This window comes from Brachyistius frenatus, unplaced genomic scaffold (genome assembly GCF_029030835.1).
Source record: "Brachyistius frenatus isolate BFR_SWC_R1_liver_20210118 unplaced genomic scaffold, ASM2903083v1 Contig_3, whole genome shotgun sequence".
NCBI classification, from domain to species: domain Eukaryota; kingdom Metazoa; phylum Chordata; class Actinopteri; family Embiotocidae; genus Brachyistius; species Brachyistius frenatus.
The window spans coordinates 10,388,596-10,411,440 of NW_027210602.1; the positions used below are offsets into that span (position 1 = coordinate 10,388,596).

Here is a 22,845-nt window from a genome sequence, read left to right on the forward strand (position 1 = left end):
AAGCATGAGGGAAACATTTTTGGCCTAATATATTTCTGCTGCATTGAAAAAACTAATTGTGAGTGGTTGTGACGAGAAGATTGCGCAACATCTTAAATTATCACCTATTGAATAAAGAAATTGTTTCTGATTTATTTGCCTCAGCGCTGGGACAGCTGTCGTCATATTTCCGGGGTGTCCATGCAGCCGTTCATCCAATTCTCGCGAATGTAACATCTCTGGAACACCTTCAGGGACTTTCTTCAAATTCAGCACAAACGTTCAATTGGATTCAAGGATTAATTGATTAGATTAGAGGCCAGAGGTTACAGCTACATGTAGCTACAAAATACATGTGCATAACTCAAGAGTTCATAATTACAACAACATGTCATACAAATGTTGAACAAATTAAAATGGTCAATAGATGGCATTTTATATCTGAAAGGTAAATGATCAACTTCACTTTACTGGGAAATCAAAAACATGTTTCTGGCCTTTAATTATCACCTTTATTCAATTAGACTATAAAAATGGAGGTCAAAAAAAGGTTAAGCATGAAATCAAAAATGCAAACTGAAGTATAAAGTCAAAGCAAAATAGAGAGAACGTCGTCTTAAGCAGCTCTTAACCTAATTGGTTAAGAGTTGCGGACGACAGAGGACCAATACTCTGTCGATTACAGTCTCAAAACCCTTCATCTTAAACCTGACAATACAGCATGAGAACCTGCTCTTTAGTGGGTTTCAAACTCTAACTTAAGTGTTTCTGTTTTCAACACCTCACATTTTGAGCTGCTGCTGACGTTGGTTTCAGGTCGTGCAACCAAAATTAGACTGTCGCTGAGCAGAATCTGAGTTCGGTGAAAAAACATGTAGCCTTTCAGTTAAAGATAGTAAAATGTCAAACAGAACACCACAGAGGAGTTGATTATGAGCCCTTCGTTGGGCGAATTTATTTTACATACCACAGTTTTTACTGCTTCACTGCTGGTTAAAAGTTTGCTTGAAAGCTACCATATTTGGTCATTTAAATGCTGCTGGGTGCAAGGTCAAAAACTGAGAATTATTTTCCAGAGTGAAAAGAAACAATGAAAAGGGAAAAGCTCAGAATGCAAAACCGGAGACAGAAAGACGGAAAATATTGGTTCAAGTAATAAAGATTTAAAGAGAAAGACTTAAGGAGGAAAAGAGGCAGATATATTGAAGGCCAGCTCAGGAGTCAGCTGATAGAAATTAAGTAAAATACTTCATTTACTGTGTCATAATTACAGTAAAACTTAATAATACTCTATGCAAAGCACTATTACTGTTAGTTTTTCATGAGGGGGTGAAAGAGAGCTGTTACTTCTTTGAAATAGAAACTGCGTCCATACTCAGATGAAAAACATACTGTCCAGTCCCAGCAAGCTGAAAGAACCCATGAAAAACAACCTTTCACATTACAACTGTTAGACTTTCTGCTTTCATCAATAGCGGCAGCATTATATAACACTACAACATTATGACACAGTAAATGCATACTTGAAAAATATATATAATACATATTACAATGGGTTTATATAATTTTTGTACATTTGCATTTTTAATCTTCCATATTGTGTCCGTAGGGATGTACGTGTACGTCTTATGGGACACAAGGAAGTTAAGGTCTCTTACTATATATAGTAGTTGCACACTTCATTCACCTGCAACTTCACAGGAACTTTGTTTCAGGTTGTATTTGTAGACGTGTGGGTGGGTGTGTTTGTGTGTGTGTACTTGTTTCGTGTATTGTTCCACTCTTACAAGATGGAAAATACCCGGCTTCTGTGTCAGGTCCTGTGTGTCCGAGCGTGTGTTTGTAAGTGGTGTGGGCTGCATCCGGCAAACCAATCACACACACACTATTTCTCAGGAAACAGGAAGGAACACGCCGTAGCCAGTCAACCAATCAGCAGAGCTGGCTGGAGGAGGCGCCCCCTTCAGGAAATGTATGGCAGAGTATCAGGGGTTCAGACCACCAACAGACTTCCTAATCGACAGGACTGATTCAGTTCGTCGATCCACATCTTGGACCTTTTTTAGATTTTCTGCCTCCATTATTCCGCTTGAACTTCTGTTCTTCCTGCTTTCCTCTCAATCTGCCTTCTGGTCCTACGCTTCCATATCTCACCACTCTTCTGATCTTGAATCTGCCACCCTGCACCCGTCCGACCGTACATACATCCAACATCCTTGCACATGGTTGAAAAGTATGGTGGTACTTTGTGCCGTGCTGCCGCTGTCATGTCCGCCAACACGTCCACTCCATCGGTGAGGAAGAAGAAGTCGTTTGTGCGGAGCTCCAAACCGAGCACCAGGATGTGTATTCGGGAACAAAGAGATGTCATGTAAGTTCGGACTTCTTCAAACTGCTGAGCTTGGCACAGCTGGATGATTTCATCCCTCTGTTTTTATCTTGTCTTTTTACTTTTGTTACTTCTGTATAAAGAGTTTCCCAAACAAGCCTGCTTTGGTTTGGCGGCCAGTTCTAAGAAGGGCTTGATGGAGCCAAGGAATATCTCATCGATTGGTTTTCGTGTCTATATGCTGTCGGCTATCTGGCTTTTTGTAGCTCTTTTTTTTATCATCCTGGATATCACATGTGCTTTGCAAAATCACAGCAGGAGCTTTATGTCTTCTGCGTTGGCTAGTGTTTGATTTGGTCAAGTTTCCTCCCATTTAAAGGGGTCAATCAAGCAACTGAGATATTGAGCATTCACACTTTTGTTTGGTTGGATAGTAAAAACAGCTAACTTTAGCTGGAGAATCTCCGAATGAAAGATTTTTTTTTTTTATCTTTGTGTTTTTATTCACATTAGTTGTCATGCAGATGCCTTTACGATGAATTGCTTATTTATGTTTCTACTGTGGAACATTTCAGCCTGCAGTTTTGAGAAGAAGCATAGCTTGTTCGGAAGTCAAAAAGTCTGAATTAACGTGGATTTTCTCACGACGCACTTAAAATAGTGTCATTTTGTCACCTTTACCCAGATGTGAAACTTTGCTCGAATAAGAAAAGAAGTCGTTCCATTTCAAGGAGGCAAAAAAAGCAACAGCTCCACTGGAGTGGTAGTAACAACACATACTGTATATTTAAGACTGTCACTGTGCTGTCAAACAGCATGACACGTGAAAAATAAAGGCTCCAACAGGAATGACTAAAGTCATAAATATCTTGTAAAACCTTTCTTCCAAAAAACTTCCCACGTTGAGAGTGAATTCTGTTGCAGGAATAAAAAGTACAGTGACTATGGTGACTAATGTAACAGAGACAAAAACAAAAGAAAACACAAAAAGGGGAAGGTGTGAGAGCATTAACTGCCAGGCTGCTACAGTATACTCAATGAGGCCTATTCATAGAGGCTCAGTATGATCTAACAACATTGTAAAACCACATACAAATTGACTGTGCAGTGACTGAGTGAAACATTAGTGGGCATATTTCACAACCTGTGTGCTGTCTGACGCTGAAGACACATGTTTGGGATGTAAATAGCAGTCAGGTGGAAGAAATATTCAGATCTTTCACTCACATTAAAGTAACAACACAACAACTCAACAAAACAACTACAAGTACTCAGTTGCAAGCAGAAGCTATATTACTAGTAGCAGGTACATTTATTGGTACCAAAGCATCAAAAATAGATCTCGTTCCACAGTGAAAAGTCCCATGAGAGTGACTTATTATATCCATGACATCATTAGTGATGCATCAATGTATAGAAAGTATTTGAAAGAAAATAAAAGAAATCGTATACAGCACTCATGTCATTCAAGGTGGATAGTATACTGTATTTCTGTGGGACCACCAAAAATAACTTTGAAGGTAACACTATTTTAAATTAAAATTTTAGATAAAGACACTAAAGTCAAAAGCGGGTCTTAATTGGATTCCGTATGCTGCAAACAGTCAGTCAACTTTACTCAAGATTCAGTTTTCATTGTATTTTGATTCTTTTTTACTTCTAACAATCAAAACGAAAAGCCTGGATGGCATAAAAAAAAAAAATCACATCTGGTGGTTTAGTGTTTTTTCTCCTCAGAAACAAATCCACTTAATTTTTCCAGAGATAAGCCACTGTGATGTCAGCTGTCAGTTGTTGCCACGGTGATTCCTGAGCAGAGTTTGCATCAGAGAAGAGAAGATATTTACAGGAAATGTGTTCTCGTTTTCGACCCCTGTGATGGTGGAGTGGGGGGTGGGCATATCAGTCAAATCTAAACAGTCTTCCTTCCTGCATCTCAGTCTGTGCACCTTTCTTTACCTCTTTATCACTCTCTCTCAAAATCACTTCTTATTTTTGTTATCTTTGAATTTGTTACTTAAGACAGGAAACACTACACAATTATTATTTTTTTAAAAGTCAATTTTGAAAAGGAAGATTTGTACAGTGTGTGTGTGTGTGTGTGTGTGTGTGTGTGTGTGTGTGTGTGTGTGTGTGTGTGTGTGTGTGTGTGTGTGTGTGTGTGTGTGTGTGTGTGTGTTTGTGTGTAATACTGTGAGAGGAATCCTTCCTGCAGCCATTAGTGTGACGGCGGTGCAGTTCCTGTTGAATGGCGCGGCCATATTTGGACACACCAAGTGATGATGTGTAGGAGAAGCCACGGGTGGAGAAAGAGGATCTGGTTGTACTATTTCAGCTTTCTGCAGGTGTGTGTGTGTGTGTGTGTGTGTGTGTGTGTGTGTGTGTGTGTGTGTGTGTGTGTGTGTGTGTGTGTGTGTGTGAAATAACAGTTAACTTTTTCTTTCGGTTCTGCTTTCGTATTTTTATTAATTTATTATGAACCTGCGCTTATGTTCTCCACCAATTACACAATGCAAGCTGCACCACATTCACACAAACTGAAGTCCTTGTGATGTGAGGAAACCACTAATTGGCTTTAGCATGTTTGCAGGATGACATATCTGATTAGCACTAAACACAAAGGCAGAGATCTTCAAAGTCATCAAGCTTCATCCTGGAGGGGACATAATCTATAGGAAAATATACAATCAAAGATCTCATACATCAAAGACAAAAAGACAAATAAAACAAAGTGAGCTGTGGCATTTTCCACCGAGTAAACATAATGCAAATCTAGTACATACTCAACTTAAAAAAGTCATAAGGAAAGTGCAATAAGTATTTCAAAATGATGACATCACCACTATAAAAAACATCAGTCAAAACTGGGCTTCACCTACAAAATGAGATGAGAAATAATTTATTTATAAAATACTGTACAGCCAGATCATAAATCATACAGTGTGTTTACCATGTTTTGTTGTCTGTTTAAAGTCAAGTTAGATTTATTTTAATAGCACATTAAAATGCATCGAAGGTTGAACAATGTGCTGCACAAAAGCACAAAGAGAATAAAATAAGAACTTGAGTTTAGAAAAATTATATGTAAGTAAAGAGTATTTCTATGATTACTATAATTAAAAGGTTCAGGTTCCCTCTTTCAGGTGGAACAGAGAACCTTCATTGTCATTGTTGGGTTTTTTTCAGTTTCATCCGCCTTATTAGTTTTTATTATCTAGAAACATAAACTCAGGTATAAAAGTAAACGACTTCAGATAAACCCTTCTCATTTTCTATTCATGTGTTAGAATGTGAAGCTGTACCAGCGGAGGAACCGATGTGGTCGGTGGCGGAGGGTGGTGTGCAGGAAGTGTGATGTCTGTGACGTTGTTTGTTTCCTGGACAGGATGGACTGTATCTGCTGCAGCTGGGTCGGCAGTTCACCAGAGACCTGTGTGTTTGGGACCGTGTGTTGAAAGGAGGCTGTGGGGGTTTCATAAATAGGTCTGAGCCTAAAGCACATGCTTAGCAAGGTCACAGGTGTGCCATATCCATTTTTCTTTTTTAAAGCAAACACCTGACAGTTGTGTAAATCTGTACCACACTATAGCAGATGCTGAGGTGCTCGATGAAAGGTACACATGGAAAATTTAGATTTTTGGTCCAGAGAGAAGAACACCTGAGAAATTCCCCATAACAGTCAGGAGGTCTCATGCTGCCCACTTACAACGTTTTGCTGCAGCTTTCAGACAAAATCACATGGTTTTCTTGCTAATGGTGCTATTTTGGAAATCAAACCCGTAACCTCATAGTGACTGTGAACACTGTCTGTCTGGTATCATGACATGTCCGACTTAAAAAGAAAATAACTTGTGTTTTCCCGTATTCACATTTTATTGCCCATGTCCATGCTTTCTGTTTCAAGAAACAATATAGACTCCCAGCATGTAGTTTCTGTATCGGTGGATCTTGTTGAGGAAGGGTCTCTACATCTGATGTTGGACTTTCCCTATTCCATTTTGTGTGTTAAAAAAAAAAAAAAAAGGTGGAAATGTGTGTAAAAATAATGTCCTTCCAAAAATGATGCTATCATTGAAAATGTAATCAAAGCTAATGCAGTTGTGGTCTCTATTGGTGAAACAAGATGTGATTTTCAGAAGAGGTAGAGCATTGATCTTAGTTCAACAGAAACCAACAGAACATTAGCTGTGTACATCACAATATTCAAGTATTATGTCCATTAAAAGACTTATGCCTTCATATCCTATTCCTGGGATTTGGTGTGCAGATACACACACAAACACGGGCACACAAAATTAAATCATCAGAAAGATGAAGTTTTCATTTCCGGCTTAAATTTGAGTGTTTTCACATCCATATTGGTGAAACAATCTTTTCACCGTGGAATGATCTCAACAGTAAACTTTGTTAAGAAGCAGGTTGTGTTTGGTTGATTTATATGCCCTGAGAAGCGTCTGACAGGTGGCCATAACTGCCTGATCAGGGGACAATATGCAACACTGGTTTTTTAAATTTTCTTGCTGCATTTTCAGCAAATTCTTCTCCATAACAAGCTATTGAAACAAGGTTCAGTCCAAACAGAGAAGCATAAGCCATCTTGAGGGTGTCAGACAATCATTGCAAAGGAACTGACTCCAAATATAGCATGACATATTACAACTTTGTTTAAATTTTGTACTTCATTTTTGTCCCATGAATTTGGGGAGTGTGAAAAGCACTGTTCACCTGAACAAGTTTTAACTTCATACTGCGGGAAATGTGGCATTTAAAATCCACTGTCCTAACAGTTCAAATTATATTATCTGCAATGTATGTGAATTCATAGAAAATGACAATAAGTCATCTTGTAGTCCTTTGTCAGTCACATTGTAGTGACGTAAGTTAACAAGAACACTGTCATGCAATGTGGCTCATCAGGGGTTTTCTATCAAACAGGTCCTCTGGTTTCAATTTCAGTTTCCTCAAAATGAAGAAGAGAGGAAGTTAAAAACATATGTTTTGTGTGTTTTCGGCTTCTAGCCTCTTTAGCCTTTTCTTAGAAGTTGTAACCGTCGAGAAGTGTGATTTTTAAATTTGAGGCTGTGGTTGAGCTACTTCTTTTGTGTCTTCTCCAAATTCTTGTTTTAGGCTGTTACAGAACATCTTAGTATTCTAAAAGCACAGAAGATTATACTAAAACCTTCAGCTCTTCCCAGTTCACTTTTCAAGATGCGTTTTTGTGTAAAACACTGTATAATCCTGTTTATCCATACTTACCCTGCGTTCCAATATCCATACTATCATACTATTTAGTATGCTGAAAAAAGATTTAGTATGTCCCAATACCTAGTATGTTAAATGTAGGATGCCAAAAGTACCAGGGTGTCCTACCAAAAAAAAAAAAATTTTTTTTTTTAAAAATTCCCCTCAGGGATTAATAAAGTATATACCTACCTACCTACCTACTTACCTACTACATCCGGTCGGTGGCGCTAATGCTCCACCCACAACAGGAAGGAAGAGAAGAAAAAGAGGCCTTAAAAGGAAGCGTACTCCAGATCTTCCAAATTTTCCTTTTTACTACGAACGTCACGCTACGGATTGCGACGGATACGACAAAGTGGGTAAAAGTTCAAGACGCATTTTTATGATGAAGTAGTATGTCCCAATTGTACACATACTACATGCAACAGTACATACTTACTGTAGTCCGTACTAAAAGTGAAAAGAAATAGTATGCGATTCGGAACGCAGGAATAGTCATATGTTCTTAGTTAACGCTCAGTATGTGACATTTTGTCTTTGTAGCGACCCTTCATCCTCCAGTTAGTTGAACTGCTGCCAGTACCTAGCAGTCATCTTGATGAGCCGCCATCTGCTTTGACGATTCTCATAATCTTGCTACATACCAGTAGTTGCAGCCATGAAGCCTCCATTTTATTTTATTTTTATCTCAGGTGAACAACAAAGTTAAAAGGTCAGTTTAAATCACTGTTGGGCCCAGACGTTGTGTTTGTGTGCGTCCGGAGAGGATATGTTTGAATGAGTCTGGTATGTGAGCAGCTCCTGTGCTTCCCTTCCTGTGAAACAGCTGCTCTCTGATTAGCATCTCTGGCTCACAAACATCAGCAGACTTCAGAGTAGAGAGCTTAAAAAACACAGTCGGTGAGGTGACAGGGTTCAAAGCTGAAACAAGATAAACATCAGCAAACCCACATTGCTGTGTAGAATAAGGAAATCATGTGTGAGTTAATGCATGAGTTTAAAAAATGATTTCTTAACTTTTCGGACAAGTGCTGTTGTTTTGTAAATGCCTTGTTTGGTATTCTTGTCATGAAATTTGTGATATATGAGCCACATGATAGAAGAAGACAGTTTGACTCCTAGAAAGCCTGTAACCCTGCTGACAGAGAAAGATTGTATATCAGTGTTTCATCCATCAGGAAGTGTCATCACGTGACTGCATATTTATTTTGTTTGGGTGTATTTGGGATGAATCTACTGTAACTAGGCCTCCCAGACAGGATCCCCTTTTCGTTATCTCTATATTTATATCTATTTTGATGCATGGAATTTAGATTTTGAGAACAAATTTGTAGTTGATGAAAACGCCTCTTCAACAAATTTTCTGACAATAATAACTTTATTTTTGTATAAAAAGAGTTTTTGTTCAGATTTATAATAACTATTTTAATGGTGATTTAACAATCAGAGCACACACTGTTTTAGAACAAGAACTCAGACATTTTCAGAACAAAGTTGTAATTTGTGGAGAAAACGAACAACCCACACTCCTAACCCTCCACTCTACACCAACTTTTTTTTTTTACAACAGCACAGCCAATGATGTCGACCTGTAAACGACACTTTCATTCACAAGTTTTGTACAACAGGAAAACTGTACGATGTTTCCCACTAAATGCAATTAACCTAACTTACATCAATAACTTTAAAAGATAGATTCATTAAATGAGCTGGATACTCTCTCACACAGTTTGTGCTTTTCCTGCCATCATATTTCACTTGCAGCTCAGTGGGCAAAGTGCAGAAGCCAGTAGTTTGATACACAGTAAACAAGATAAAGACCCAAATTATAGTGCCCCACTTTTTCCTTATTTGAATCTATATTAAGAACTAATTCTGGAACATATCTTAACACCAAGATTTGGAATCGAATCAAGAATTTGCCAAAAATTCCCACCTCTACTAATGATCCTGATCTTTCTCCTCCTCTAGTTGAAAATGGCTTTTAACACATTTCCTATAAAAAAAACAAAAAAACATTAAAATGCTGAGTGCACAGTCACAGGGTTGTTTCAGTTTTGTCTGCTGGCCGTGTGTCCGCTCTGCTACGGCGAGGACGAGGAAGTCCTCGTGAGGACGATAAGCAGCCGGTGACTGCGATGAGGTTTAGTTAACTGCAGAGTGGTCTGCGTTCATGTGAGTGAGTGTTGAGGTCTGTATCGCCTCGTCATCAGTAAACATTATGTGGGGCGGTCGGAGAACAAACCACATGTTAGCCTTTAAATGTCCTCTTGAGGTGATTTATTGTGTTTTGTGCCTTCATGTTACATCAGCTACCTGCTCTCACTCCCCGTCTCTGCCCAGACTCCCTTTCTCACAATTCTCTCACCATCCATCCATCCATGCATCCATCCATCCATAAATCCATCCATCCATGCATCCATCCATCCATCCATAAATCCATCCATTAATCCATTAATCCATCCATCCATCCATCCATCCATCAGTCAAAATATTAAATGTTTTTATTTTTACTAGTTGAAAGTTTGAAAATCATGACCCAACTCTTTTTTTTTCAGTGGTTCCATCTGTGCCTCATTTTTGTGAGATCGTCTTTTTCAGGCTCTCTTTTATATTCTTTAAAAAAAACTCAGTCAGTTCCTGTTTGCACATACTGTCCAAAAATGGGAGCTCTTATCGTCATTTGTACAATTCATCCTCAGCTGTCTATACGTAAAATCCTTTTCATCTTCAGACAACTTAGTTCATTTGAAAAATAAAGTCCTGTCCTGAACCGCTACACTAAACTGACTTTGACATGAAAAGACAGACCAGTAACTGTATGTCAAGATCAATCAATGAACGGACAAACAACTTCTCCAGTTTTAATCTCAGTGAAAGGGAGTGGATCCTGGCATGAAATCCTACTAAATACTTTATGACTTAACACCCACCCAGACACCCCCCCCTCCTCACACACACACACACACACACACACACACCGTCTCTCCCTCTGAGGTCAGTAGATGCTGTTGATAGACTGGAAGTTACACATAAACACATTAGAAGATGAAGAATTTGACTGAACTCCACTGGTATGTTTATTTTGACTCATGCTCTTTCACACACACACACACACACACACACACACACACACACACACACACACACACACACACACACACACACACACACACACACACACACACACACACACACACACACACACACACACACACACACACACACACATTAAGCTTTGAATCCCAGTGAAAGGACGCAGGATGTTTTGCGTTTCCTGTCTGAACTAAATGTGTGTGTGTGTGTGTGTGTGTGTGTGTGTGTGTGTCATGTATGCACTATCTGAGTTTGAGTGTGTTTATGTGCGAGGGAGAGCAAGAGAAATGGAAATCAACAAAGGCAGCCAGAGAGAGAGAGCGAGGAGACATCAACAGAAACTGTAAAGAGCATCAGAGAACGAAATGAAAAGACTTTGATCAGAGGAAAAAGAAAATCTGATGGACAAGTCAGTCTCAGTTTGGATCAGATGAGACGAGAGGACAGAAAGTAAAGACAGAGTCCGGTCTGTTTCTCGTCTCTGTAATGGACCTCCTGCCGGCTTTAGCCTCCACAGTCAGCAGGCTGAGGGAGAGTGCTGCCGTCCAGAGCATCAACAAGAGGCTCAACTGGAGGTAGGCAACACTTCATGTTCGGATGGTGTTGGAGCATGATTTTCAGATGAAAAGGAAGGGGAGATATATTTGTTTCACTTTTTTTTTAATCCTGTTTCTCCCCTCATGGGTAGGAATTAACTCTCCATTTGCTGTTAGTTTTAACTATCCAAATCAGAAAAAGACATTCTGAGCAGTTCAAGGCTCCAACACTAATCCCACAAGGACCAGAGGAGTCCTCACTGAGCTGTGTGTTCCTCCACCATTAAAATGACAATGTGGATACAGTAGGATAATGAGTGAATCATGAATTCTCGCATGTGATGTCACCGGTTTGATTGTAAATTTCCAGTTCATGTCTGGCTGTGGCCACAGGCGGAGGTGTGTGATGGTGTGATCTGGGTCTCTGGATTGACAACCAATGAATTACCCAGTTTCAAAAGTGGTTAAAGAGCCCCTCCAGACATGTGCCAAGACATTCAGGAGGAGGATGCAGGTGCAGAACTTTCTCATGAAATACTGCACTTATTAGAATGAAAATGTATCCCGTGACTGTCTAACACTGTGTAAGGTTTCATTGAGAGGATTTAACACTTGTCTGAGTTCTTTCTAGTTCTTTGTGTGAGAGCTGATGTATCTCAGAAAGCACTACAGGAGAGGAAGCCGGTTTGATTCTTTCTGGATCTTCTAATATTTGTTCTTGTATTCAAAACGAATTTCTACACAAAGCAGTTTTTGTGTCTGCTGGGATTTATTTCCTCATTTCTATCATTCTGCGACTACAAGCGGGACCTATGCACTGCGTTTACATCTCCACTCTTCCTCGTCTCCTGTAGAACCATGTCGTTTCCAGAGGTGTGCTGGCCGGTGCCGATGCGAGCCATCGGGGCCCAGAACCTCCTCACCATGCCAGGAGGAGTTTCCACATCGGGATACCTCCACAAGAAGGGAGGCAGCCAGTTCAGCCTCATGAAATGTGAGTCAGTAATAAAATATTTGAGTTCGCATGGACACAAAAAGAAGGAAGCTCTTCTGGGAAAAAAATATTTGTAGCTCAGAAGCATAGAAATGATAATGTCGTCTTACTCGTCTTACAGGGCCGCTGAGGTACATCATAATTCACAAAGGCTGCGTGTACTACTTTAAGAGCAGTACTTCTCCTGCACCACAGGGGGCCTTCTCTCTCAACGGTTACAACAGGTCAGTATAAAGAGTGTGTGATGCCAAGATCTGTATCAGCATTTACGAGACATATTCTGTGTAGTTCACTGATGTAAATACGACACATTATATAGAGAGTTTCAGACACTTGACTCATAACCCTCAAACTGTAAATGGACTCCAGTGCTGCTGCACCATCAGGTGCAGGTTGGGGTCTTACCACTGACTCTGACATGTGGGTCCCTCCCTTCTCGCCACAGAAACCCATATTCTATATATTCTACTCAACTCTGATTGGTCAGTTGTTTTCTCACTTTGCCTCTAAACTGGCACACAGTGAAGACACTCATTTGTGATTTGTTTCCATTCATTGTTTTGAAAATGTAGCTGTAGCTTATGGTAGTTGTAGCTTATGATAGTTGTATAATGTATGAAATAGGAAAGGTATTGCTCAGCTGTCTTTTGACTTTGTTGAAAGTTATTTTACACAGTAGAATAGAGTAGAATACAACTCTGTTCATCTTTTTACGAGGGATTCATAAACTGACCAGACTGATCCCACTGTGGGATTAATAAGGTCTGATCTAATCTTATGTACTTTACATAGTTGAACTTTTCTCACGTTCCCCACTTCTTTATCGTTTGAGTCTTGTGATGAATGAATGGGCTCTTGCTGCACTTCCCAGTCTAGATGTGTGAAGGCGGCTTTACGTCTTAAAATCATGACATATTCATATTATGTGTTGACATTAGTGAGTCACAAATTTGGCCATATGATGTCATTACTGGCTTTCAAAACTCACTTTCACTTAAAATGCTCAAAACAAACATTTTGATTTTTCATAGTGATGTACTGCAGCCTATTATCTCTACATTAACCAGAATTATGGATTAAATTATGTTAATTACATGTCCCAGCTCAAAAGAACAGATGCGCTCATAACATCGTGCGTTTGGCTTGAGACTATGATTAACACTGGTCTATTAACACATTCAAATGTACATAATTCCCTATAAAAAGACATATTTTGGAGCATTACTACAATTATTTTCTTCCACAGAGTAATGAGAGCAGCGGAGGAGACAACATCCAGTAATGTTTTTCCTTTTAAGATCGTCCACTTCAGTAAGAGACACAGGACGTGGTTATTCTCTGCAGCCAGTGAGGACGAGAGGAGGGTGAGAAGACATGTACATGTGCACATGTAGATAGATAGAAAACACTCAAATTAAATTTTGGTTTTCATGCTGAGGGCTTATTTGTAAATTTAACACAATTTTGACCCCTGAGATTATGTATATTTTATTATATTTAATCTCTAAAAGACTTGTTCAGGACTTTATGATAATACACATTTTTTTTGTCAGTGTTGTTTCATATATAGAATTTGCTTATTGTATACAATTTATTAAATTTGGAAATGTGGTCAAAAGGAGTGATTGGGTTTGAAAGTCATGGATTTTCCTCTTTCTTAAAAATTCTTACTGTAGCCAATGTAAAATTAATATTTTAACATTTGGGAAATTCCCCTATTTATTCTTATCCAGAGTGTTATTAGAAGATCAGCTGAAACATACGTGTTCATAATATGTAGAACAACAGAAACCTGGTGTGCTGTGAGAAACTGTTGCTAAATTAAAAAAAAAAAAATAACATTCAGGAAATTTAAAGCTGTCTCATTTTCTTTCTTTCTTTTCAAACTTTTTCTAAGATACATCGAAGCATAATTTGGGTTTTTAATTTGGCTTCATATAACAAGCAAGTGAGACAGTTTTGGAGTGGTGGAAGACATAACTGATGGAGATATCCTTCTCGTTGTTATACTATGCTAAACTAATGGAGCTAATCCTGTACTAAACACACACAAATTACTTATCAGTCCTGTCATTTAACTCTTAGCAAGACATCAAATAAGCCTCTTTTTTTTTTAAATGAAGTATTGTTGTGAAGAATTCTGGAAAGGGATATGAAAGAGGATCATTCTTTTGTAAGCACTCTGATGATTAATAAGCCAATGCTTCGGTTTCACACAGACACCTGTTATATTTTGTTCGCTGTCTTCCAGAAATGGATGCGACAACTGCGAAGGGAGATCGATCACTATAACGACAGGAGAGAGTCCCACATTCCCAGGTAACCTCAGCAAATCACATCATATTTACTCACACGATGGAGACGCTGTGTAAATAATGTACGTCATAGTTGTGTTATTATAATAGAATGAAACATCAGTGAACTAAATACAAAACCCAACATAGATATTAACTTGGAGGGAAAAATACCATTGAGGAACTTTTCATAAGCGTCCAGAACCCAGTATTGTACTCTACGTCTCTGACAGACGGAGAGCTGCCGATCTCTGTCTGACCTCAGTCACGTTTGAATGAGAATTTAGCAAACTACAGTGATTATAATCGGTTATAACGGCCCACTGCAACTTTTTGCCAACAGACTAATGGCCCAATTGTTTTTCCGTGCCAGAGGCAAATTTATAATTTATGTAGGTAATTAAAATGGCCTCTTGTTTTTGATCAATAATCTACCAAACTGATATTTTTTTTTCAAACCACATAGTGTTATCGGGAATGGGAACATTGCCAGCTCATTTATCAACCTTTCATCAGTCTCCTCATCACGGAGCTTAATCTCAAGGGAAACTTGTAATATTGTATGACATCAAAGTTAGATTTATTGAAGTACAAATTTGCTGTTGTCGTGTGACAAAAAGATGGATATTATAGCAACATGTTTCTATTTCGTAACAGCAGGATTTTCAGCTGTAAGATTTCTGGAGGCAGGTGTTAGCGTCTGGCTCGCTATCAGACCACAATATTGAATACTAAATAACATAATAGGAGTAAAAGTTGCTGTGATGTCTTTTATAATTGTAACATTCATAATGTTAAAAATTAAATAGCTAGCTAGCTTGCTCGAAAACTATCATATAGCAACAACAGCTCAAAAACAGTAAGGAGTTTTAGAGTTTTAGTATTACATGTTAGCGACTGACGTTATCCAACTCAACTTACTTCAACTTACTGTTCCTGCCATACAAAAATATTCAAATGCTGGAAAAACAGCAAAATTTTGACAGATTTTCATTTATTTTAGCTTCCTACATTTAGAAACTTCCATGACCCAACATCCAATAAAATCCATCTATACTTTTTAAAGGTTTTTTGCATTATTAATGATTACAATTTTCTTTATCGCCATAGTGACTCAGATTCAGACGCAGACAGTTTCTATGGCACGATTGAGAGGCTCATGGATATTAAACACCCTGTTGATAGCACAGAAGATGGTAAGATGATTAATGCATGATTAATAACACAGGTGTGGTGCGTATTAGATTTGTGTTAATATGTTCTCTTCCTGTGTGAAGATTATGGTGAGGATGATGATGATGACGACGAGGAAGACTATCTGAAGCCAGACTGCGATGACTGTTCTCCAGGTGACGCCACACACACACACACACACACACAAACACAAACATGTATACACACTTTTTTTTTTTACTGTAGAAATCCGTAGAAACTGGACAGGGAAAATAAGTATTAAGTATCAACGAGAATCTTTACCTAAAACAAGACACCAATAAGAATTTGCATTATCTCTACCTGTTCAGGGCGACCCACAGGGCCACCCCCCTCCTACCCTCCTCCCCCGGTGCCACCAGTGTTCCCGCTCCGCCAGGACTCCAGTGCAGGTTTCCTCAGAGGCCCGCCTCCTTCCACGCTGACACAACACAGAATCCCTACCAGCCCGCTGCCCAAGAAACCCCTGCCTGTCCCCCCACTCCCCGTAGTGAAGGACCACAGCAAAGGCCTGCCCAGTCCGCTCCCTTTTGCCCCCCAGTTGCACAAGTCCTTGTCTCCCAGCCCTCCACCTCCCCCTCCTCCCAATGCCAAGAAAACTCTTCAGAGCAGGGTCACCTCCTTGGGGGTTTCCGGGAATGACAAGAGGGACTGTGGGCCTCTGCCAGCCACTCTGCCCATCTGGGATCAGTTAGAGACCAAATTGACCCTGAACGGTCCTGTCCACTGCTCCAATAACTCTGGAGCGAGCCAGTTACTGGCCAACAACTACCACCGCAGCAGGCCGAGTCTACCAGCTCTAAAAAACACCCTGTCCCTCAACCAAATGTCCTCCAGTCACCCACCCCGACCTGGCCACCCTCCACTCTCTCCCCTTCTTAAAACTGGACTTCACAAAAAGCCCACAACACCCAAACCTCCTCCACCAACGGTCAAGCCCCCCCTGCCTGCCGCCAAGTCCAAGCAGCCAGGAACCTCCATACAGTAAGTTGGAAACAAACACAAAAAAATTAAATTAAATAAAACACTGTCAAAAAGCAAGATTATCCTGATAGGTATCCAGATTCATTTTCGGTGTTCAGTACAGGTGTGTTCAAGCATATATACGGGCAAATGTCGATCAGAGCTCCATCCAAAATGAAAACATCCACCTTTCAACAGCTCCACAGCTGCTTTATTTACACTCGGTATCCTGTTGATTCAACAGGTGTAGAAAATGTACACGCAGTAGAAACAACTGTCCACCAATACAAACCAGAGCATAAAAAACGGTTGACACCGCCTGACTAAGATATGTTCTCTCACCAGGAGAGCGTCTCCTGATGGCCAGAGCTTCCGCTCACTGGGAGACGAGACGCCTGAACGAGAGTTCAGGAGGAAACAAGACTCGTCCAAAAGCAGCGGAGGAGACGACGACATTGATGACGACTACGTGAATGTAAGAGAGACTGAAATGATGTGTCAGCTGATATTAAAGTTCTCTGCATGCATCTGAATTTCTGTGTAAAAATGTTGCTTTAGATTACACAAACCAGTTTTTATCACCTTGACTGGGAAAAAACAACTCTTTTATTTTCATTTTCATATTTCTTGGATCTTATTCATTTGATTAATTCATTCATTACAAAATAACATGGTACAACTTTGACCTGCTTTAAAGCCAAAGCCAGAGCCTACATGCATGCTTGTAAGTTTAATTTAACGTCACCATTGATTGGAGTATTAACAAACATGAATTCTCAAACAGATTTTGTGTTTCTTATTTTGTTATTTTATTGTCTGAATGTATTTCTCAGTCTGAAACTACCCTTATGTGAGACAGTACCAGTGCTCCAATAAATATTCTGTTTTCATTGTGTTTAACCAGTTGTTTCTCTCTGCAGGTTCAGCTGCCCGAATCTGTCTTCATTGATTCCTCTGAAACCAGCTTTGTAGAAAAGTATGACACTCACAATTTTTTTCTACAGCTGCAGGCTGAAATATTCCCTCAGCAACTGCTGCTTTGTGGAGTATTTCTGTCCTCCAGTGGCAAAAACTGTTGTTTTAATACCAATAGTTTAAATCTAGATTTAGAAAAGCAATCCGGTACAAATACAGTATTGCATTGCAGTCCACATAATTTAAGGCATCAGAAAATGTGTTTCTTCTAATAACCTGTGATGATGTTTGTGCCTGCAGGTTATTCAGAGAGACCATGTTTCCTCCACAGGACGGGCTGTACGGCATCAGAAACTCAGGAACCAAAACTTCAAAGGTAAAAAAACAAATGCTGCCTGTCAAGTGACTTTTAGTAAAAATCATCTTCGTTTTAAAAGTATTTTCTATCCTGTACTGTGAAAGTTTTCACTAATACATAGTCATAAATAAAAAAAATTCTATTCACTACTTATTTATACTGCGCAAGAAAATGTCCAGTATATGTTCACTTTCTTCTTAACAGCAGGTTACACTATAAATTATTTAAGATGAGTAAAGAAAATGTATATTCTCAAGATGTAGCTTGTATTTTTAGTGACAGCATTCACCTCTTCACTCTTAAAAGATTCTCCTTTCGTCCATCTCTTGTCTTGTCGGACTGATTTCAGTGGTGTAGTGTTCAATTCTATTACCAAAAAACAAATATTGGTAATAAAGATAACAAGCTCACATAAATGTTAGTTACTTGTGGGTGAACCACTGATGCTAAACGCCTTCAAATAGGAAACTGTGACTCACTGGTAGAAATGCATTCAGGTCACACGGTTCTCATAGTGTGAGCTGAGATTGGTTATTCATACCTCACTCTGAGGCGAACATAGAAAAAAAAAATGCAACACGACATGTACAGCCACCGTGCTGAGCTGCTCTACACTTCTTCTTAAAGGATCAAAGAGGGGTCTTATACAAATATAAACATAGTACTTTGCCATTTTAAACATTACTGTTAATTAAAAGACGTTGAAAATTTAACAAACTTAAATTTGGAGCCATTCAAACTAAAACATGGACTCTACCCTCTACCCTAAAAGTGCCAACTAGCAAATGTTAGCTTGCCAACACACTACAAAAAAAGACAGTGAACATGGTAGACAATAAAGCTGATTAAACTTCATACGGTACACCTCAAACATCAGCATGTTAGCACTAAATTAGCCTTCATGCACCCAAGTACATCCTAAAACAGCCAGTACAGTTACTATACACTCCCAAGCAATTGTCTATAATCAATGTTTTTAAGATAACAATGCATCAAATGAAAAGGAGATACCAGTGTGACTGTAACAGGGCTCGCTCCACAGGTTTCTCAGCTGAATCTGCAGGTCATTTCGGCTTTATGGAGGTTTATAGTGAGTTTCAACTCATTGTTCGGCCATCCGACCCGCAGCTTCGTCCACTCTCATCCATCTCATGGTGTCGTTTTCAGTCCCATTCAGCTGTTTTCAGTGTCAAGGCTTGGAAAACCTAAATTGTTGCATATGCTGGTGAACATAGTCGAGCACTTAGCAGCTAAGAGCCATATTTCCTTCGGAAGCTGGTAGAGACCAAAACAGCTATCAGAGAGTGATTATTGGAGGTTCATTTATGATGGGGTTTTATATCATATATATCATAGCTAAATATATCTTGTACTTTACTCTATATGTAGGCACCAGTGGCTATCTTTTGTTCAGAGATCGTATATCTTTGAATGAAAGTCTGTTATACTGGTTACCATGTGTCCTTATCCTGACAAAGGAGTGTATTAGAAATAATGTTGGTGTATTATCCAGGTGCTGGTGGTGTGGGACATCAGTATAAGCAAAGCCAGAAACTACAGACTGTTTGAAGAGGTAAGAAACCAGCTGCTTTCTATTGTATTGTGACTACACATGAATATAACATTATTTTGTGGAGAAAATAAACATCGACATCACAGTCATGAAGTGTCTTGTTCACTGTGGATATTTTGACAGGACGACTGCATATTTCTGGAGAGCGAACTGACCTTCCCCACTCTGTCAGATCTGATCGAACACTACTACAACCATCCTCTTCCTCACCACGGCAAGCTCTGCTTGCAGAAGCCCTACATGAAGACACCGAGCGACTGAGCAGCCTACACAGCCAGTTCACTGAAAACACAACTAAAACCAGCAGACAAGACAGACGGCAACTTGGAGCGTCTCTGCAACTGAAATCAATCTCTGTCAGTAAACTCATGGAGATAAAATAACTTACACAGATTAAAGAACTGTCACAATATATTAAAATGGATCATAAATCTCACTGTTCAGGGGAAAAGAAAACAGAGTAACTAGACTGCTTTCTTAGCATAGTGGACAATCCTTATCCTCTTCTGTGTACTAAAAATATAAGTCAGTGTAAATGCACATTAAATTATCAAGAAAAAGATATTAGTAATGACAAAGACAACCTCTCCAAAAATGGACCAAGAATCTAAATGAATGAGACACCTGCTTTGTTTCTAAAACATTGCTGCTGCTTTATTTAAACTACGAAGAATCAGTGTGCAGACAAAAATATTGAATTATAATACCAAGGTCGCTCCAGCCAGTTTATGGATGTGATGTGTTTTGTCCACAGAGTGGCGCTGTGACATTAAATAATAGCTTAAGAAGAATATATTTTCAAATTTAGAACACTTCAGGAGGATCAACCACAAAGCCTTACAGTTATATTTAGAGCAAGTCATCTAAAAGCACTTTGGCCTACTCACTGAATGTAAAACAGAAATTTTATGATATCTTAAATGGTATAATGGTAAAGATATATTTAAAATTATGTTTTACATCATCAGATATGCATTAATAGTAACAGTCTCATCAAGATTTATCAATTTTGATTAAAGCAATAAAACTCTGCAAGTTCTGCCATAACTACTTCTTGTTTTGACATAATATGTCTTAAAGTTCAACTTTTTTTGCCCGTTGAACACAGCTGGTCCAAGAAGTAACATGTAGGTGCATGAGTGCCAACAGCTGGATGTCTGTGAGACTGGTGAATTGTGGGAGCACATGTGCCCACTACATGGTAGTGTGTAACTAGTGATTAGGATTATATGTGGGTATTAAGACACAACCATTGTCATTTATCTTCTCATCGCGAGCCCTGAGATGATTCCAGTCTGGCCACTTTAAGAACCAAATGACACAGAGTTCATGTCGTCCTTAACAGATGCAGAAGTGTCAAAGTCAGGAACGAGAGGGCAGCAGCATCATTATATAAACTGTATGAAATGCAACATCTGTTTTCAGGTGCTAAGTCCGGAAATTGTAATTGTGAATTCTGCTGACAAAACCTGCGGAGACCTGCTTTAAAAATGAATGCTTTTCAAACTCAAACTTACCTTTTCATCAGGTTGGTAGGTAAAAATAGCAGGAAACATCTTATTAACATAAAATAAAACCAAACTAAAATTGGTGCAGTGTCTTAAACTGAACCGGAGGAAATCAGATTTCTTTGTTGTTGTTGTCAACTGCTAAAAATTCTGCAATTAGTTAGTAAACCAGTTTTTAAAATGCTCATATTTATATGTAAATGTTGTATGTAATGTAAAAATCCTGTCTGTAAAAATGTAAATATGTTGTTTTCTATAGAAATATGAGTTGAGAATATATAACAGATACTGAAAGCCTTCTGTTTCGTTTCACTTTTTTTATTACTGGATCTAAACTTCAAGGTTACAACTTCCTGAGTCTGGTCCAATAAAGAAAAAGTCACAGGTTTGAGCATCAAAACGCACATCAACAGCTGTTAGACTTCATTATTAATCCGTGATCTGCAGCCTCTTTGGAAAGTATTCTCATCAAACTACACTCAATAATAACAACGTAAAGATTCTGAAATGTATCAACAATTCCTCAATTACAAATGTATTCAGTGCAGACTGGCATGGAAAAATGTAGAATTAAATGTGCAGCATGCTAAAAAAACTGAAGGGGACTGAATACTTTCTGAAGTATTCAACTAATAAAACATCAGAAAATACTGAAAAAAAAATCCCAAAGCATGAACTTAAAATTAATATATTTGATTTGATTACACAGATGTCAGTTCTTGCATTAATGTATCCGGCAGCCATGATGTCAGATTGATATCTGCATGTAAAGAACAACAAATAAACGTACATAAGCTATTGTATATTTTCTAATGAGTACAAATCAGTAATGTATCCATATTATGTTGTCTAATATAACTATTTTGTCTTGGTGTTGAGTAACAGTGGCAGTAATCAATAATAAATATCATCTTGGACTGGATTGTTTATGAATTCATCTGTTTTACTTCATTTTGATGCATCAAGCCATAATCTCACCATTTCCTTTCCCCACTGGAGGCTTCCTCAGGGCTACAGTTGTAGTTGGTGTTTTGTTTTTCTTTAGTTTTTTTTACAAATTGGCAAAAAGAGAAAACATTCAGTTCACAGTGTTTCCAAAACAGTGTGTTTTAGTTCCAAAAGAGAGGAAGCTTAAAGAATCAAGGCTGTCTCCCACACAGGCGAAAAGAGGCCAAAGAGGCTGCCAACCGGCCCCAGAGGCCGAATAATGCCATGTTATTTAAAAGACCCCTTTTCCCAACAAACGGCCTGTCCAGCCTCTCGGCCGGGGTCAGCAGGATTTGGCTTCCTTATGAACATCTTTTATAAAAGCAGCAAGTCCTCTAATACATCCTACATCACAATATTATGGTAAAGTTTTGGATAGATTTTGGGGCAAAAATAAACTTGGCGAAGTTCAGTGAAACTTCCTGGTTTGGGTTGAAATCAGTACTTCACAAGGTTGGAGAACCTAATTAGTGAAACAACATTGATTAGAAACAGGAAATGAAGAGCTGTCTCTCGTTGAATTCCAATGTTTTGTCAACATGATCTCCTCTTCCATAGACTTCTAATGATGATAAACTTCATCACCTGACTTCTTCCTGGCTCCCGTCACACAGCCACTAGAGGGCGCAGAGAAACAGTAGTGGTTTTAGGGAATTTGCTGAAGCAGCTGATGCTATCTAACACAACCGCTTCAGGTCACTCTATAATGTAATGATGAGTCGTAATAGGCTGCTTGAACACATGACCTATGAGACATATAACAGACATGTTTTAAAACGGTTGACAGGACGCTGTAGAACAACAAAACAACAAGGTCTAGTTCATCTCTTTGGATTGTCAATGTTTACTCCATGAAG

At 38.9% G+C, this 22,845-nt stretch overlaps 1 protein-coding gene across 1 annotated transcript; it reads left to right on the plus strand.

The window, feature by feature from the left end:
• Nucleotides 1-1,998: 1,998 nt before the first annotated feature.
• Nucleotides 1,999-21,749, plus strand: sh3bp2 (SH3-domain binding protein 2). Its single transcript, XM_069706221.1, has 13 exons — nt 1,999-2,350; nt 12,039-12,178; nt 12,300-12,402; nt 13,425-13,542; nt 14,430-14,497; nt 15,583-15,668; nt 15,750-15,821; nt 15,996-16,668; nt 16,993-17,122; nt 17,568-17,623; nt 17,863-17,938; nt 19,434-19,493; nt 19,617-21,749. Exons 1-13 carry the CDS (start codon nt 2,202-2,204, stop codon nt 19,752-19,754), a joined length of 1,869 nt encoding a protein of 622 aa, XP_069562322.1. The 5' UTR covers nt 1,999-2,201; the 3' UTR covers nt 19,755-21,749.
• Nucleotides 21,750-22,845: the final 1,096 nt, after the last annotated feature.

Coding starts and splice junctions, on each gene's coding strand:
- sh3bp2 (XM_069706221.1), top strand. CDS start 2,202: ATGGTTGAAAAGTATGGTGGTACTTTGTGCCGTGCTGCCGCTGTCATG. Junction 12,179..12,299: donor CCAGTTCAGCCTCATGAAAT/GTGAGTCAGTAA, acceptor CTCGTCTTACAG/GGCCGCTGAGGTACATCATA. Junction 17,624..17,862: donor GAAACCAGCTTTGTAGAAAA/GTATGACACTCA, acceptor TTGTGCCTGCAG/GTTATTCAGAGAGACCATGT.